Below are 17,910 nucleotides of genomic sequence, written 5' to 3'. Positions count from 1 at the left end.
GTGTGTCTCTGCACTTTGTGAAAGTCAGCGTTTCTCTCGGGAGCTTGTCTCCAAGTTAGGTTTTCAGACAGGCTCAAAACAGGTCCAGCTGCGGAAGGCAGGACCAGTCCTGCCCTGCTCAGACCACTGCTAAAGCCAGAGTGGACGCAGGGGGCGGGGGACTCCTGTTCTGCGTCCCCCACTTCCCTGACAGCCAAGGACAGATACCAGAACCAGAATGTCAGGCGTGGCCTTTGGTCAGGAACTCTGCAGGGCCGGGAGGCAGTCTCCACGGTCCTGAGCTCACTGTGGGTGCTGATGTCTGGCTGTCTCCGCGCTCACACGCTCACACGCTCACATCCAGTTCTCCTGGATGTATTTGCATTTCTCTTCCTGTTTCTAATATTTGGTTCTTGTTATTTGCATTTTGAAAGGTTGCCCAGTAACACTTTAAGGTGTTTGCATCATGACTGATTTATTTCTTATGTAAGTCGTACGGAAAGAATCTAAATAGTGTGATCCCTTGGGAAAGGTTTCTGGCCCCGGAGACCTCCCTTCCGGCTCTCCTCCCTCTGCTGTTGCTCAGGACACCAACTCTAAAGCGTGTGGCTTTAAAGGGGCCCATGTATTTGTGACCCGGGCATCGGTAAAGAGGCCCGATGTCCTCTAGCCACTTGTGGCTTGCACGGTAGAAGTCAGAGCTGAGAGGAGACCAAGGGAATTAGCCGTGAGGACTGGTCAGCAGGAGCAGCTGCCGGGGTGTGTTTGGCCGTGTCCATGTAGGGGTCGCCACACATGCCCTGTCATGGACAGCCGGCTGGGAGATTGTGCAATGTTCCAGGCTTGTGTCAGGAACACGCCAAGGAAGCTGCCCTCTCCTCCTGCCTCAGAGCTCATGGCTCAGGCAAGTTGGATAGTCCTGACCGAAGAATGGGGCTCTGGCACTGGAGCGACATTCCAGCGTGGAGAGCATTTGCCTTGCACACGGCCAACTGGGTTCGATCCTCGTCATCACATATGGTCCCCCTGAGCACTGCCAGGAGTAATTCCTGAGTGCAGAACCAGGAAGAACCCCTGAGATCTCCCGGTATAACCCCCCTTCCCCCCAAAAAATCAGAATCTGCTCATCTTCCTTAAACCCCTTCACTTTGAATAAACATTCAAAATCAGATTTTCTAAGTGTGTGTTAGATTTAGAGCAAGGAACTCTTAAAATAATCTTATGGTGGCATCAGTTACCAAATAAGTTTGTTTTGCTTTGCTTTGGGGACGCAGATGCTCTGCAGTCATTCCCGCCTCCAGAGACCATGCAGTGCTGGGGACCAACCCAGCTCTCCTGTCTGTGAAGTGTAGACCCCAGTCCAGCCCCCAAACACATGCCATAGGAAAGTCAAGATTCCTGACCCACGGGATTGCATCAGAGATTTCCTTTCCTCTAAAACCCTCTTATTTCCACCTAAACAAGATCCTGTTTCCTAGCGAGGAGTTACTCATGTAATAGCTTAACTGCACTGAAGTCCACCCTTTCTGGTGTACGTCCAGCCCTTGGGGTTGAATTCAAGAGATCTCTGTTAGTCTCAGATTCTTTTCTTACTACTTAATGATCTGGAGTGTAAGTGTGAGCCACACACTGAGATAAATACACACTTCTCTTTTCATCTCTGTGAGAATTTCAGTTTGTTGTAAACCCGTGAGAATTCTGTAATGTGTGTGCAGATATCTTGGATCTCACTAACCAGACGTACATTCTGCCATTTCTAATGTGGGCCTCAGTCTCCGATTCCTCCTGTCAGTTTTTGGAGGGATCCGACCCTCGGAACATGCTCCTCGTTCACCCACTCACCCGCGGACCAGGGAGACTCAGCTTGTTGCTGTAAGTTACGCCTCCTTCACTGTGTCACCTGCCCGCATCACTGGTGCTATGGCCCAGTGCATGTGATCTAAACATGCATGACCCAGTGCCGCAAGGTGGATGGAGGGAGTTCCCATTGGCCCTCCCGACTTCTCCCAGGGCTGCAATTCCCTCTGTCCCCAAGGCACACAGATTTGAACCAGTGAGCAGGACATGAACATCCACAGCTGTCCTGGACCCCAGACTTTAATGAGATCCCCCACTTCACACGCACCTCTGTCTCTCTCCAAATATGCATCCCAGGAGCCACACTTCTGTCCCCTCTCATGTCCTTTCCAGGCTGTGGCATTGCCCAGTCTTGACTGGCCGTCCGTCCCCGCCCTGTGCTCCCCCACACACGTCCTTTTGTGGTGTAAATGCTCTCTCTCTCACACACACACTCACACACAGCCACAGACACACCCGTTGGGTTGTATCTATTGTGTCTTTGCTCCTTCTCTGTCTTGCCGCCCTCTCTCCCGAGGCCAGGTCCTCCATCTCCGCCTCTGCAAGCCAGCCTTGAGGCGAGTCTGGCCGTTTAAGAGCAACTCACTTTGGTCCTCTCCAGAGTCTGGATGAAAATCATTCTCTGTTGGATTAGTCTGAACAATCTTTGCCCCTGTTCTGGCTCAGAAAGGTTTCAAAAACATGTTCTCCGAACTTGCTGAAAGTTACTGAAATGACTGAGAACCAATGGATACTCCCAGCATAAAGCCGCTCTGCATGACATTCATATAATTGCTTTGCATGTGTGTGTGATTTAATTGTTGTCATAGCTTGGTAATAATTTATTCAAGAAATAGCACTTCAACCTGGGATTACCTGTTCAAAAGAATTCTTTTTGGGGGGGGGGGGGTGTGGGTGCAACAAGTCCTTTTTTTTCTCTTTCTGTTCTCCGTCTCCCAAAGTTATTAACTTGTTTCTTTAAATTCAAATGGACAGAATGATACGCAGGTTCTGGCATGTACACATAGTCAAACTTTTTCTCCCTCACAGTCAGTAAAATTTCACTAAACTTCTGCAAGCATCAAAGCCTCGGCCCCTCCCCCTGCAACAGTCCTGGGAGCCAACTGCACTGGCCTCTCTCTGGGTTGATTTCTGGCATTTTGAACTCTTTGGTCTTTTAGAGAATCCGTGTTCATAAGAGACCCCGATAAAGAGAAAGCTTCCCTGCAGAAATCCATCAGTATTACCAGCGCTTTGCTCACAGAGAAGGACACAGAGCTGGAGAAGCTGAGAAATGAGATTGAATCCCGGCCCCGCCCATGTGGACCCGAGCCACGCCCATATCCGCCCAGGCCACGCCTACCTGGGGGCCGAGCCACGCCCATTTCCCTGGACCACGCCCACATTGGCCTGAGCCACGCCCACCCCTAGGGCCTGAGGTGGGTTAGTCGGGGCTGGGCGGAACCAAGAGGCGGAACCCCGGACCCGAAAGAGGCAAGGGGTCCCAGGCCGCTTCCTGCGGAGGCGTGACGTCACGATGTTCACGTGACCCACGCATCACATGGCGGCGGGGCTGGGCAGCTCCGAGGCCGCACCTGTCCTCGCGCTGGAGACCCTGTACTCCCTGCGCGATTCCCGGGCGAGTGCGCGGCAGCGAGGGGAGGGCCAGGGCTGGCGGCGGCCTCTGGAGCCGGGGGTGCCCCCAGTGCAGCCCGAGAGAGGGGACGTTGCGCTCCTGCCCTGCGGCCCGGCCCTGGGAGGGAAAACGGGGCGACTCGAGTCCCTCTGGCAGGCCGAGCGCAGCCCCGCGTCCAGGCCCTCCCCGCTGTCCCGCGACAGGACAGGGGCCTGCCCGGCCCTGTGTGGTGACAGGACTCGGGGTTCACCTTCCATGCGAGTCATTGCTTGTCTGGGAGCGGCCTCTCTGCTCCTTCTGTTCCCAGTCAGCAGTGCGGAAGCTTTGAGGAAGCGGCTTGGTCACCCCGCCTGAGGGTAGGGGCTGTCTCGGTCACACCCAGGGTCGCTCCTGGCCCTGCGCGGGCGGGGTGGGTCCATCCCAACAGACAGATCCGAGACAGCTCGGAACCAAGGGCCCCACATCCCCCCGTGGATGCTGCATTCACATCTTCTCTCCCGCCCTGAGCCACGACGGCCCCCGAGCCGGCATCCCGGCGGGGGTAGCCACGGCTCTGCTCACCTGAGCTGCTCGCAGGGGCCCTCACTTCGGGTAGTCTGCTCAAGGGACCCCAGAACATGGGCACTCTGGTGTGTGTCATGTGAGCAGTCAGATTGGGTTCGGCGCGCTGAGGGCGTCACCCAGCCCGGGTGGAGTTTGCCAAGGGCCCCGGAGCCCTCACCAAGCCTCTCTGAGGCTTCCTTGTGTGAATATGAGGGACCTTCCAGCCCTCACAGGACGGAGTCTGCTGCTCGTGTCCAACCCCCCCCCCCACACACACACACGGAGCCCCCCCGCAGTCAGCTTCATGGAGTAGAGGATGCCAGGGGTCGGGATCTGTGTGCAGGGACGGGCTCATCCGTCTGTCTGTTCACTGTCCCTCTACGTGACAGTCGGCAGCTGAGAGGAAATGCCTGGCGTGACCAGACCTGCCGGGGCTCCCTCAGGGGCTTTGCAGACTCCAGCCCTCAGCTTCCTGTGTTGACTCACGGTTCTGCTGAGCCATGTGGTTCCCAAAGCACCACCAGAATAATTCCTGAGTGCAGAGCCAGGGTATCCCCTGAGCCTCGCCGGGTGGGAGTTGTTTGAGGTGTCTCTGTAGTAATAAACCATTTTTTAAAATGAATGTTTTGTTTGGGTGCTCGGGGCTGGGCAGGGCCGGGCAGGAACCGGCTTTGCTGTCCGCAGGCAGACACAGTTCCAGCTCTGAACAGTCTCCTGGGCCTCTGAGCAGTTTGAAAGATGCCCCCTAATGCTTTCCTTCCCCTGAATCTTCCTCTCTGCTCTGCTCCAATGAGGAATTTCTGGTCCTTTTCTGAGGACTCTTTGGACATCCCGACCAGGATGTTTTGGACTGAAGTGTCCCAGACTTGGAACCCCAGACTTGACAGAGACATCCTACGGGACCTTTGGCGATACTGTGCTCACTCTGGGCCAGGCTCTCTGGGAGGTCTCCCTCTGCACCCCGCCCCCAGTCTGCACCCCTCGTCCTCATGCCTTTGGGGTGCACGCCTGTTGGCCGCTTCCTTAGAAAGGGTCAAAGATTCCACGATGAGGGGCTGGAGCAATAGCACAGCGGGTGGGGCGTTTGCCTTGCATGTGGCCAACCCGGGTTCGATTCCCAGCATCCCATAGGGTCCCCCGAGCACCACTAGGAGTAGTCCCTGAGTGCATGAGCCAGGAGTAACCCCTGTGCATTGCCGGGTGTGACCCAAAAAGGAAAAAAATAAAGAGAGTCCCGCGATGGGCACCAGCAGTGCCGCCACATCAGGTGGAGTGCAGGTGAAGCACGTTGCGTGGTTTCCCTCCTCTGGTCTCTGCACTTGCTGGATGAAGGGATTGAGGCGCAGGAGTGATCTTGAGGCCCCGCTGGGGACCGTGTGTGCTCTGTCAGCCCTGCTGAACCGCCCGGCTGGGGGCGCGTACGTGCTCTTCCCTCTTTCTGGGCCAAAGATGTTTCTTTTTGTCTGTGTGTTAAATGGACCTTGTGGCTCTTCTCCGAGACCGTGTCCTCCTGTCCCCTGTGACACTCGCTGCTGTATGTGGGAGAGGCTGCCTGCCCTTCTGCAAGTCCAGCGTGTTCTGCTGTGTGGTCACGTGGGCATGCAGAGGCCAGCCTTTCCTCGCCCGCCCAGCGATGCTTGCCCCCAGTACAGGCGCTGTCTTGGGGCCTCGGTGCTGACTCGCAGAGCCTGTGCCCACGCGCCCGGCCCTCTCCCACAGGAGTGCTACCTGGACAGCGACCAGACGAGCCTGTACCACGCGGCCAAGTACCTGATGACGCTGCAGGCCCTGTACGGGACCATCCCCCAGATCTTCGGGAAGGGCGAGTGCGCCAGGGTGTGCCGGGGCGGGGAGGGGGGCTTCTCTCCTGCGGGTGGAGATTGGGGCTCCACCTCGCAGTGCTCTTGGCTCTGTGCTCGGGCCACCAAACTGAGGCTGTCTGCATGCAAGGCGTGACCCCTGGCCCCTCTGCTGTCTCCCAGCCCTCTTTCCTTTTCTCTTTTCTGTTCTTTATCTTTTCTTTTCCATCCCTACTCTCCCTCCCTCTCTCGCACTCTCCCTCCTCCCACCCTCTCCATACCCAGCAGTGCTCGGGGCTCACTCCTGGCAGGGTTTGAGGGATCGTATGTGGTGCCAGGAATTGAACCTGGGTCAGCCACCTGCAAGGCAAGCATCCTACCCACCATACTGTCTCAGGCCTGTCTTGTTTTATTTTATTGTTCCATTTTTTTCCGTCTTATTTTTAAATTTTGGATTGCCGGGCTCTTTTTAGCTTCATTAAAAAATCCGCCCATTGCTAAAAAGGCTCTGCCTGGTTCTGTACTTTGTTTCCAGCAAGTGGCCAATATGATGATCAGGATGAAGAGAGAGTTTGCAGGAAGCCAGAATTCAGTATTTCCTGTTTTTGATAACCTCTTGTTGCTTGATTGAAATGTGGATTTATTAACGCCCCTTGCGACTCAGCTGACATACGAGGGACTCATCGATGAAATCTATGGCATCCAGAACAGTAAGTGAAGTGACATCAGTTACTAATAGGTTAGCTGAGTAAAATCAATCTCAAAAGTTTTCGAAGGTGCGGCCTTTGTGTGTAAGTCAGAATATTTGAAAATGTCAGGCACTGACTTTCAGCCCAAGGTTAAAGCGAGCTCGAGCCAGGACACCATCGGGGAAACCGAGGCGAAGGCCTTGTGCAGAGGGCCATGCGGTGTGCAGCCCCGCTGCTTGGGGCCGCCCAGGGAGGCGTGAAGAATAGAGTGTTTCTGAGGGGTGCCTGGGTCCAAGGTCAGGGGGGTTTGGCCCCGGATGTTAGATTCTGTAGCATTTCAGATCTGAGTGGGGGCTAGGAAAACTCACGGGGCTAGTGCCAGGCGCACAGCCAGCGCTCAGTTCCATCCACACTCCTGCCTCGTCCAGTGAGCACTGAGCCGGGAGTAGCTCCTGCTGGGATACAGTCTGAGAAGTTTCCCACAGTCTGATTTGTGTCTTTTCTTCAGAACAGGGAGCCCTAGGCCTCACGAGGGGTAATTCCGGCGCCTTCAGGAGTGGCCCTGGTTGTGGGCTGGGGAAACAGCCCTGGGGATGGAGCCCCGGTCTGGAAGGACGGGGATGCAGCTAACTGCATGGGGTCTCTCTGGGGACACAGAGCCCTGCAGCCGCTGAGTGCTGGTCGAGTCCGGACAGTGCTGTCTGTCCAGTGTGCCAAGCTTGTTATTGCAGAGTGGATTGCGATGGCTTGTGTGTGTGTGTGTGTGTGTGTGTGTGTGTGTTTCTGCAGTGGTGAATGTGTGGCTCAGTGATGGCGGCCACGGAAGCAGAGCAGGACCACATGTGGAGGCATTTCCACACAACAACCCGTTTTCCTGCTCTTTAATGATTATGAAGGTGTTTCCGGTTTGTTTTTTACCAGTTGTTCCGAAGGATAACCTCTTAAGTTGTTTCCTTTTGTGGGGACAGTCGTAAGCAGTGCCCAAGGGGCCGTGGGGCTGATCTCGGTGATTTTCTGCTCTGTGGGGCCAGTCTGTGGCCCTGGAGCCACCAGGGCTGTGCCTGGCAGCAACTGGGGGTGATGCCACACACACAGCCCCTCCCCAGACTCCTGCTCCGAGCTGTCCTGGCACGGGAGCACCCTGTGCGAGGGGTCCCCACCTCCTGGTGCTTCTGCAAGTCTCGGGGGATCTGGCAGAGGTGCTGGGGTTGGGGGTGCGGAGGTGTGAGAGATGGGACTCGTGGGGTGCCTCCGGGAGGAAGGAGTTTCAGGAACTCACAGTCTCTTCATATCACACACTTCCTGCTGATCAAACATTTAATTAAGGGAGAGGGCTGGAGTGATAGCAGAGCGGGTAGGGCATTTGCCTTGCACGCGGCTCAGCCCGGGTTCGATTCCCAGCATCCCATATGGTCCCCTGAGCACCACCAGGAGTAATTCCTGAGTGCAGAGCCAGGAGTAATTCCAATGCATCGCTGGGTGTACCCCCCCCCAAAAGAAACCGTTAAGAGAAATCTGAAAAACAAGGGGAAATTGGGCTTCCCCATAACCCCCCAGCTCTGCGCCCATGGCTGGACCGAGGGCGATGGCAGGCCTGTGCAGGAGCTGCGTGCAGGCTGCCTGGGCCAGCGGCTGCCCCTCTGCTTTGAGCAGGAATGCGAGGTCTTGCTGACCTCATGTATCTCAGCATGTGCTCAGGCCCCGGGTCCCGCGGCCACCGTGGCGTGCTGTCTCCAGACGCTGGCGCCCGGGCTGTTCGGAGGGGCTTAGGATTTGGAAAGCACTAAGAAGTATTTTCCTTCCATCGGTCCCTTTCTCTCCCCACATTCTCCAATGCAGGAGTTCTTGTTGCTTTATGATTCTCAGCTCCACCCCACAGTGCTCAGGGCCCACACGGGGCAGTGCTCAGAGGAACAGACAGCTGGACTTGAGCGTGTGCTGCCCCCGATGACCCGTCTCTCTGGACCCACAGCAGTGGAGCTGATTGTGTGTAGACACGTCGGGATTTGTGTTGAAACTGGAGATGTTTTTTTGAAAGGAACCAATTTGGAGCTAGAGGCAGAGCAGCAGTTAGGGTGAGTTTGGTCCCCAGGACCGCATATGGTTCCCCCAGTCACTGCCAAGAATAAGCCCAGAGCACAGAGCCAGGAATAAGCCTTGAGCACTGACAGGTGTGGCCCAAATATCAGAGAAAGGAAAAAGAAAGGAAAGAAGCCGTCGGAGCTGTCTCCCGCCCTCATGCACACTTCCATGCTGAGGTGATTCCTGGGATCTTCTTTTTCTTTTTTTTTTCTTTTTCGAAGAGTATCTTGCCCGCACGGCAAAGCCTGGCAAGCTACCCGTGATGTGTTCGATATGCCAAACACAGTAACAAGTCTCAAAATGGAGACGTTACTGGGCCTGCTTGAGCAAAATCGATGAACAATGGAAGGACAGTGACAGGGGTTACACTCGGGAATGCACAGGGGTTACTCCTGGTGCTGCTCTCAGGAGTTACTCCTGGCGGTGCTCAGGGGGCCATATGGGATGCTGGGAATCGAACCAGGGTCTGCCCGGTGCAAGGCAAACACCCTCCCTGCTGTGCTATCACTCCAGCCCCATCCTGGGCTCCTCTTGGCTTGTTGAGATGTCGGTGTAGACTGCATGCACTTGCACGCACCAGCAGGACAGACATTGGGCCGCCCTGGGGCATGTTTCCTCGGGTGGCCCCATCCTGAGTTCGGTTTGGGCTGGCAGTGGCAGGAGGCGGCCCACGGGCCAGGCCAGGGAAGCCGTGCGTGAAAAGTGTGAGCGTCCTCCGCTCGTGCACAACTAGTGACTCAAAGCCCAGTGCTCTCCCCTGACAGGAAGTCTCTGGAGTCTCACTTGGGGTGTCCCCTCCCGTGCAGGTCATGTAAAGTTGCCGCCCAAGAAATTCGCCCCGAAGAGGCAGGGTGACGGGCAGGACCTGCCCACAGAGGCCAAGAAGCTGCCGCTGAACTCAGCTGAGGAGCTCTACGTCGAGATCCGAGACTGCAACTTCAACGCCGTGGGCGCCGTGCTCAGCAAGAAGGCCAAGGTCATCTCGGCCGCCTTTGAGGTGACTGGGGCCTGGGGCCAGGTGGCAGGCGGGCTGCGGGCGCCTGGGGAAAGGTGGTGCCAGGCCCTTTCCTGGTATCAGGTCCTTCGCCAGTCACCGTCCGCACTCCCTGTCCCTCTCTCCTTCCTCCCAGCTGCTGGTGGTAGCGGCATCTCTGCTAGCTCCTGCATCTAGGGAATCCGGGATCATCCCGAGCAGGCTGGGACGGCGGGTGATACTGAGAGCACAGTCCCCGGCCCCCAGCTTCCTTAGCACCTCGCGCCCTCCTGCTGCTCTTTATTCTGGGTTCAGCTCACTTTTGAAACCTGAATCAGTAAAATGATAGAAGCTGAATTTTTTAACTCTGGGGAAGTTTTTAAAAATCACTTTTTCCCTTGAAGGATGGATTTCCTGATTTCATCTTTTTTAGGAGTTATCTCCACTATATCAGTATTTGTATTTCTTTGGATTTTGGGGGGGGGGGAGGGTTTGAGGGGAGGCACACCCAGAGGTGCTCAGGGCTAACCCCTGGCTCTGCGCTCAGGGATCACTTCTGGTGGGCTGAGGCAACCCCATGGGATGCTGGGGATCGAACCCAGGCTGGCCGCATGCAAGGCAAGCACCTCGCCACTGTTCTGTCACTCTGACCCCATGGTTGTTGTATTTCTGAAGTTGCTTTTGTTCACTTGGGTTTTGTTCCTCAATTTTTTATTTCCTCACCGTGACTTATAAAGCTATGGATAAGAAGTGTCGGGCATTCACTGTGCCAGCTCCGAGCTCGCCGTGGTGTCCACTTCCCTCCCTTCCCGCTGCCAGTGCTCAGGGCTGGCTCCTGGCAGGCCTCGGGGTTCTGTGGGGAGGCCGGGCACTGAGCAAGCGCCTCCCCCACTGTATAGCTTGGACCCAGGAAACGTTTTACACTTGATTTGCTATTGTTGAGGTCTCAGGCTATATGAGCGTTAGCTTTTGTGGCTTCAAGGCAGTTTGCTGAGCTCCACATCCCTGGCAGGGACCATGCAGTGTCAGGTGTGGCCTGCGTGGGCCCTGGGCTCCCTCCCTGTCCACATGGTCTCCCAGTGCTGCAGGATGTGGCTGTCGCAGTCCCTGGACCCACCAATCTGCCTTTTCTATTTTCCTGTGGCTGTGGGATCTGGTTATAGCCTAATTCGTTTTGTGTCCGTTTCTCACACTAAAAATTAATTTGGGGGAGCCGGAGGGATAGCACAACGGGCCAGGCGCTTACCTTGCATGCAGCTGACCTGGGTTCACTCCCCAGCATTCCATGTGGTCCCGGTGCAGGCCAGGAGTGATCCTTGAGCTCCAGGCCAGGAGGAAGCCTGGGGCACTGCCTTGCATGTGATTCAAACGTGCCCTGGGCAACCCAAAGACCTAAACTCTTAGAAATGCACTCTTGGCAGCCAGGGCTGGGGCTGAGGCACAGTGTGTGTGTGTGTGTGTGTGTGTGTGTGTGTGTGTGTGGCCTTGGGTACCTCCCCAGCACTGCTGTGGCTGTGACTGGGGCACGCCCTGTGTGTGTGTGTGTGTGTGTGTGTGTGTGTGTGTGTGTGTGTGGCCCTGAGTGCTGTCCCCAGTACTGTCGTGACCTTCTCCCCTCCCTCAGGAAAGGCACAACGCCAAGACGGTGGGCGAGATCAAGCAGTTTGTCTCCCAGCTACCCCACATGCAGGCGGCGCGGGGCTCCCTGGCCAACCACACCTCCATCGCCGAGCTCATCCAGGACGTGACGAGTGAGTGCCCTGTCCCGGGCTCAGGCTCAGGGTGTGTCACTGGCTCCCTGCTACTTCTGGGGGCCCCGGCTACTGTTTCACTTGTGCATTGTTCCCTGTGCTAGCCGCTGTGTCCTCGCAGAAATGTTCCGAGTGTGACTGTTGGGTTCTGCGGGGTCAGGTGGTGCAGCAGGGCTCTCCCAGGCTCCGGGTGGCGCCAGCACTGCTTCGCCAGACCTGGCACTACTTGCTGAGTTGGTTTCAGTCGGATGTTGCAAGGAGCTGGAGTTGGAGCGGTACTGCAGTGCCTGGCACACAGCCGGCCCGGGTTGGATCCCGGAGTCCATATGGTCTCCGAAGCCGGCCAGGAGTGATCCCTGAGCACCACCGGGGGTGGCCCCCAAACGAACCAAAGTAAAATGCCCTTGGGAAATTGCTTTAATTAGTGTGAAGGGGGAGCTGCTAGGGCCCAGGCCCCGGGGCTCTGTGTCTAGGCGCACCTCGGGGCACAGGCCGTCGGCCTCACTGTTCTGGAAGGTGCCTTCCCGGTGATGACTTAAACTTGGTGCTTGCTTGCTACTTTGCATGCCTCTGGGAGAAATGAGCATTTCTCCCACTTCTGAGATGCTCGTGTGTTAATTATGTTTCAGCATCTGAAGACTTCTTTGATAAGTTAACCGTGGAGCAGGAGTTTATGTCCGGAATAGACACCGATAAGGTACGTGAACACTAAAACCGTTTTAGCCAATAGTTAACCAGATTGGCAAACAGAACTCGAGGTAGGAAAGGAATCGCTTTGATTCCCGTGTCTGGCCTAAATACCTGCCAGGGCAGTGCAAAATGTGCGGAAAGAGATTCTGCCAAGGGATAGGTTTCTGTTGACCGGGGGTGGTGTGTGTGTGTGTGTGTGTGTTCCATGGTGTGTGTGTGTGTGTGTGTGTGTGTTCCATTGCTGTTCGCTGTCCTCAGAGAAACAAGACCCAGTGTGTGTGTGTGTGTGTGTGTGTGTGTGTGTGTTCCATTGCTGTTCGCTGTCCTCAGAGAAACAAGACCCAGCCTTGAAGCGGAAAGAGATTCTGCCAAGGGATAGGTTTCTGTTGACCGGGGGTGGTGTGTGTGTGTGTGTGTGTGTGTGTGTGTGTGTGTTCCATTGTGTGTGTGTGTGCATGTGTTCCATTGCTGTTCGCTCTCCTCAGAGAAACAAGACCCAGCCCTGAAGCCCAAGACTATTGAAGCCCATCACGGATAATATAAGAGCGTGGGTTATATGATCGCTTTTCCTGTCTGCCCGTCAATAAATCCCGCATTCTCACTTGCAGCAAGCAAGCGCCCAAATTCCCCACAGTCCCTGCTACTTTACTGATGCTGCTCAGGTGTCGCTGACAAGTGGGACAGTTGCACCCGCCCGCAGCCCCTGGAGCTTAGGTTGTCCAGGGAGTGTGGGCAGGAGCGTGAGCCAATCTCCAGTCTCTCTTTGATCGGGCCTCTGAGGGCCCGGGGACGCCCAGGCCTGCAGGCCCAGTCCCGGTGCTCACGCACAAACCTGCCATGACTCTAGGTCAACAGTTATATCGAGGACTGCATCGCCCAGAAGCATCCACTCATCAAGGTGCTCAGGCTCATTTGCCTGCAGTCGGTGTGCAACAGTGGGCTCAAGCAGAAGGTTCTGGATTATTACAAAAGAGAAATTCTCCAGGTCAGTGTTTCTAAGTGACTCATTTGCCAAGGGAGAAATTTTTTAAAAAAGCAGTTGGTCTTGTTGGGGCTGGAGCGATAGCACAGCGGATAGGGCGTTTGCCTTGCACGTGACTGACCCGGGTTCGATTCCCAGCATCCCATATGGTCCCCTGAGCACCGCCAGGAGTTATTCCTGAGTGCAGAGCCAGGAGTAACCCCTGTGCATAGCCGGGTGAGACCCAAAAAAGCAGTTGGCCTTGCACGTGGCCCACCTGGGCTTGATCCCCAGCATGCATATGGGTCCCCTGAGCCCACCAGCACTGATCCACGCAAATGGGTCCCCTGAGCCCCACCAGCACTGATCCCTGAGCATGGGGGGTGTGCAGAAGCAAACAAAACAAAGGAGACATCTGGAAAACAGCACGGCAGGAGGTGTGGTTGGCCTCCTTTTCCTTCTGTCATCTATCTTCCTTACGTTGGGCCCATGCATTCTGATTTAAAGTGAAAATGTGGGGTCCAAAGAGCTCGAAAGGGGCTGGAGCAATAGCAGAGCGGGTAGGGCGTTTGCCTTGCACGCAGCCGACCCTGGTTCAATTCCCAGCATCCCATATGGTTTCCCGAGCACCTCCAGGAGTGATTCCTGAGTGCAAAGCCAGGAGTAACCCCTGAGCATCGCCGGGTGTGACTCGAAAAGAAAAAAAAACAAAAACAAACCAAGAGCTAGAAAGGGGTAAGGCACTTGTCTTGGATGCTGCCGGGTATGACTCAAAAACAGTAGTATCAAAATGAGAGTGAAAATGTTCGCTCCCTCTTCGGAAGTGGGAGATCTAGCAGGCTCCCCAACTTCTCTTGCAGACATACGGCTACGAGCACATCCTGACGTTACAGAACCTGGAGAAGGCCGGGCTGCTGCGGCCCCAGCAGGGGGGCAGGAACAGCTACCCCACCATCCGGAAGACCCTGCGCCTCTGGATGGACGATGTGAATGAGCAGGTGAGCCGAGTCTTCGAGCACACGCAGGCACATGCACGCCATCTAATAGGCGAGCCGAGCCTTCACGCACATGCACGCGCGCCAGCACACACACAGACACGTACATAGACACACACACATTTCCCCAGTGGTGTGGCGTCCTGCTGGTGGGAAGGCGCTGCCCTTGCAGAAGCCAGGACTGAGTGGGGCTTGTTGGGGGACACTTTTTGAAGATGGGGGCTGGGGGTGGGAAGCGGGGGCCCTTGTCCACTTAGGCCTCAGGGCGGGGGAGGCTGGTCTGGGCTCAAGGAAGCCTCTGGTCAGCGAAAAGGCCAGCCTCAAGTAAGAGGATTGGGGACCAACACAACTGACTCACCGTGGGCAGTTGGGGCTGCTGGACTCAGAGTCACTGTCAGAGAGGGGGGGTTTCAGACTGGGGGTCACTGTGATGCTAGGGGCTGTCACTCTCACCCTTGGGAGATTTGGGTGTGGCTGTGCCCTGGGGCCTCGGCCCCTGGAAGAATGCCTGAGAGTAGCTTGGCTGGGCTTAGAGCTCTCCACATTCCCTCCCCCCAGTGGGCCAAGTTTCCATAGGAGAAGTTTCTCACCAAATCGATGAACAGTTTTTCTTCTGTGGGGGTCGGATGGAATCTTTCCCGGGCAGACCATTGAATGTTCGGACCCAGCGGTGCTGGGGTTTGGCCACGCCCCTGCCCTCTGCACGGGCTGCCGGGCACTGGCACCTTCCAGCACACAAGGACACCAAGCAGCTTTCTGAGATTGGTTTGAGACAGAAGGACTCAGGGCCAGGAGAGGTGAGGGCAGAGCCATGCGTCAGCTCTGCACCACCAGGTCTGATGCATAAAGCTGTAGGGGTGGGGGTGGGGGGGAGAGAGAGAAGGAGAGAAGAGAGAGATTGGGAATTGGGTAGAGGGTGGAGATGGCAGGGCTCAGCGGGGTAGGCTGGAGCACACTGTGTTCCTCCCCAAAGTCAAATCCAGGACGGCAGCGTGGAGGACATTTGCCTTTAATGTGGCCAACCCAGGTTGTGTTCCCTGAGTGCAGCACCAGGAGGGAGCCCTGAGCACCGCAGGGTATGGCCTCCACAAAAAAAAAAAAAAAAAAAAATCCCATGGCCCATTAGGCAGAGAGGAGTTGGTTGACTCCAGGTGTCCCTCTCGAATCCTCCGCAGAACCCGACGGACATCTCGGCTATGCCCCCCTCAGCATGCGGCTGGCCCAGCTGCTCTCCCGGCCTGGTTGGTGCAGAATCGAGGAAGTTCTGCGCATTCTCCCGGGCCCCCACTTTGAGGAGCGCAGCCGCTGCCCACGGGCCTGCAGAAGAAACGTAGGTTTGTGAGTGATTTTGTTTTCGTGACCCGCCTTTCCCCTTGATTGAGTCTTGGCAAGACCTGAAGCCTCTAACCTTACATTCTCATTTTCTAGAAATACAATTGCCTACATTTTTCATTCAAACTCTTGAGGTTCTGCAGTGTGACCTCAGGGCTGGATGCAGGGTGTGCGGGAAATTCTGTTTCTCCCACACGCCCGTCCCAGCCTGTTTCCTACTGGTTATTTTCAGCACATGTTTATTTGTTTGCTTTGCTTTGGTTTTTGCTTGGGGCCTCACCTGGTGATGCTCAGGGATTACTCTTGGGGGTCCTCAGGGGTCCATATTTGACTCTTTGATATCAGGAAAGCACCTTCGCACTGAACTGTCTATCTGGCCCCCCAGAGTTTTTCTTTTTTAAATGTTGTCTTTTTCTGAAAGGTGGTTTTTTGTTTGCAAATATGATTTTATATGTTTTCTTTACTATCTTTATGTCAGGGAGCACTTCTGAAATATTTCTCTTTCAAAGTGTCAGCTTGGCTCTTAGGGGCGCCCGGGCCAGAACTCTGGCTCTTTCTTCTGTGCGGTGAGGTTTCTCCATGCTTAGTCCCTTAAGACAATCTCTGGACCCAAAAGCATTGATTTATGTGAGTTTTCAACCAGATGCTTTTCCTATGACGTACTTTTCACTGGAAATAGGGAAAAGTGGGCATGGCTGGAGCTCTGGCAGGCCGAGTGGAAACCTCCCCCCCCCCCCAAAGTGGGTAACCACCACCTAGAGTGTGCGACCCTCAGCCTCAGCGAGAAAGGGAGGGAAAGAGAAAATAAATACCGGAATGAAGGGGAAGATGCAAGGGGGAAACACATCAGCTTGATAATGTCCTCTAAAAACGGCGTACCAGGGCCAAAGAGATAGTAAGGTGGGTAGGGCACTTGCCTTGCCCCTGGCAGACCCGGGTTCGTTCCCTGGCACCCCATATGGTCCTCCAAGCCCCGCCTGGTGTGACCCCCAGTGCCAAGCCAGGGAGTCAGCTTGAACCCGTGCATGGCCCCAGCGCTCCTGGTGCCTGTCTGCGCCCTCTGCGCCCTCTGCCATTGGAAGCTTGTGCAGGTGTGTTTGAGACGCGATCGCATTTCCCTGCGTTCTTGGGCGTGTGAGTTGATTTGTGGTACTGCTGCTGTTGGTCTCAAGACTTGACCTTTCGAGAACGCAGGTGCATCACCAGATTTCCAGGCCCCCATTCCCTCAGCATGTTGGTCTCAGCAGCACCTTAAGAGAAAGAACCTGGGGCTCGCTTGGTTTCTGGGCTGCTGTCAACCAGCTCCCCGTGGGTTTGCTCACGTCCCTGGGCTTCGGCCTGTGGAATCCAGAACTTTCCTGGGCTCCCCCGATGGTCTCTCCCCACCCCAGTCTTGGAGCAGGGAAGGGCTTGCATGCCCTTGTGTGGTGATAGGACAGGGGCCTGCCCGACCCTGTGTGGTGACAGGACTTGGGGTTCACCTTCCATGTGAGTCATTGCATGTCTGGGAGAGGCCTCTCTGCTCCTTCTGTTCCCAGTCAGCAGTGCGGAAGCTTTGAGGAAGCGGCTTGGTCACCCCAGCTGAGTATAGGGGCTGTCTCGGTCACACCCAGGGTCGTTCCTAGCCCAGTGCGGGCGGGCTGGGGCCATCCCAACAGGCAGACCCAACACAGGTCGGAACCAAGGGCCCCAGATCCCCCCGTGGATGCTGCATTCACATCTTCTCTCCCGCACTGAGCCACGATGGCCCCCAAGTCAGCATCCCGGCAGGGGTAGCCACGGCTCTGCTCACCTGAGCTGCTCACAGTGGCCCTCACTCCGGGTATTCTGCTCGAGGGACCCCAGAACTTGGGCACCCTGGCGTGTGTCATGTGAGCAGTTAGATTGGGCTCAAGGCGCTGGGGGGCTCCCAAAGAACCACCAGAATAATTCCTGAGTGCAGAGCCTATCCCTTGAGCCTCGCCGGGTGGGAGTTGTTAGAGGTGTCTCTGTAGTAATACGCCGTTTTTAAAAATGAATGTTTTGTTTGGGTGCTCGGGGCTGGGCAGGGCCGGGCAGGAGCCGGCTTAGCTGTCCGCAGGCAGACACAGTTCCCGCTCTGAACAGTCACCTGGGCCCCTGAGCAGTTCGAAAGAGGCCCACTAATGCTTTCCTTCCCCTGCATCATCCTCTGTGGTCTGCTCCAATGCAGAGTTTCCGGTTCTTTTCTGAGGACTCGTTGGACATCCTGACCAGGGTGGCTTAGACTCAAGTGTGAGGCTGCACCCCAGACCTGGCGGAGCCATCCTACGGGGTCTTTGGGGATGTTATGCTCACTCTGGGCCAGGCTCTCTGGGAGGTCTCCCTCTGCACCCCGCCCCCAGTCTGCACACCTCCACGGTGTTATCTTTTTATTGTTAATTTTTTCACCCGGAGATGCACGGGGGTTACTCCTGGCTGTGCAGTCAGGATTTACTCCTGGCGGTGCTCAGGGGACCATATGGGATGCCAGGATTTGAACCCAGGTTGGCTGCATGCAAGGCAAATGCCCTCCCCGCTGTACTATCGTTCCAGCCCCGACACTAGAAGCTTCGACCTGGGGATCCTTGTTCCTTCAGGTCTTTTGCATGGAAGGGCGGGTGTGAGTCAGTACTCAGCGGCTGTG

General features: G+C 55.9%; 1 protein-coding gene across 1 annotated transcript in view; it reads left to right on the top strand.

Annotated features, from left to right (window-relative positions):
* LOC130038615 (vacuolar protein sorting-associated protein 33A-like) overlaps positions 1-17,910 on the top strand; it is a 140,444-nt gene that overhangs the window by 73,607 nt on the left and 48,927 nt on the right. The window contains 10 exon segments of the mRNA XM_056130442.1: positions 5,714-5,830; positions 6,329-6,503; positions 9,371-9,561; positions 11,162-11,288; positions 11,918-11,985; positions 12,826-12,963; positions 13,800-13,937; positions 15,110-15,122; positions 15,125-15,229; positions 15,232-15,272. Of these exon segments, the coding sequence (XP_055986417.1) occupies positions 5,714-5,830; positions 6,329-6,503; positions 9,371-9,561; positions 11,162-11,288; positions 11,918-11,985; positions 12,826-12,963; positions 13,800-13,937; positions 15,110-15,122; positions 15,125-15,229; positions 15,232-15,272 (1,113 nt within the window).

The sequence above is a fragment of the Sorex fumeus genome, unplaced genomic scaffold (assembly GCF_029834395.1).
Source record: "Sorex fumeus unplaced genomic scaffold, SorFum_2.1 ptg000078l, whole genome shotgun sequence".
Classification (NCBI taxonomy): domain Eukaryota; kingdom Metazoa; phylum Chordata; class Mammalia; order Eulipotyphla; family Soricidae; genus Sorex; species Sorex fumeus.
The sequence above is the reverse complement of the archived record's forward strand: the minus strand, read 5'-3'. Positions and strand labels throughout refer to the sequence as shown.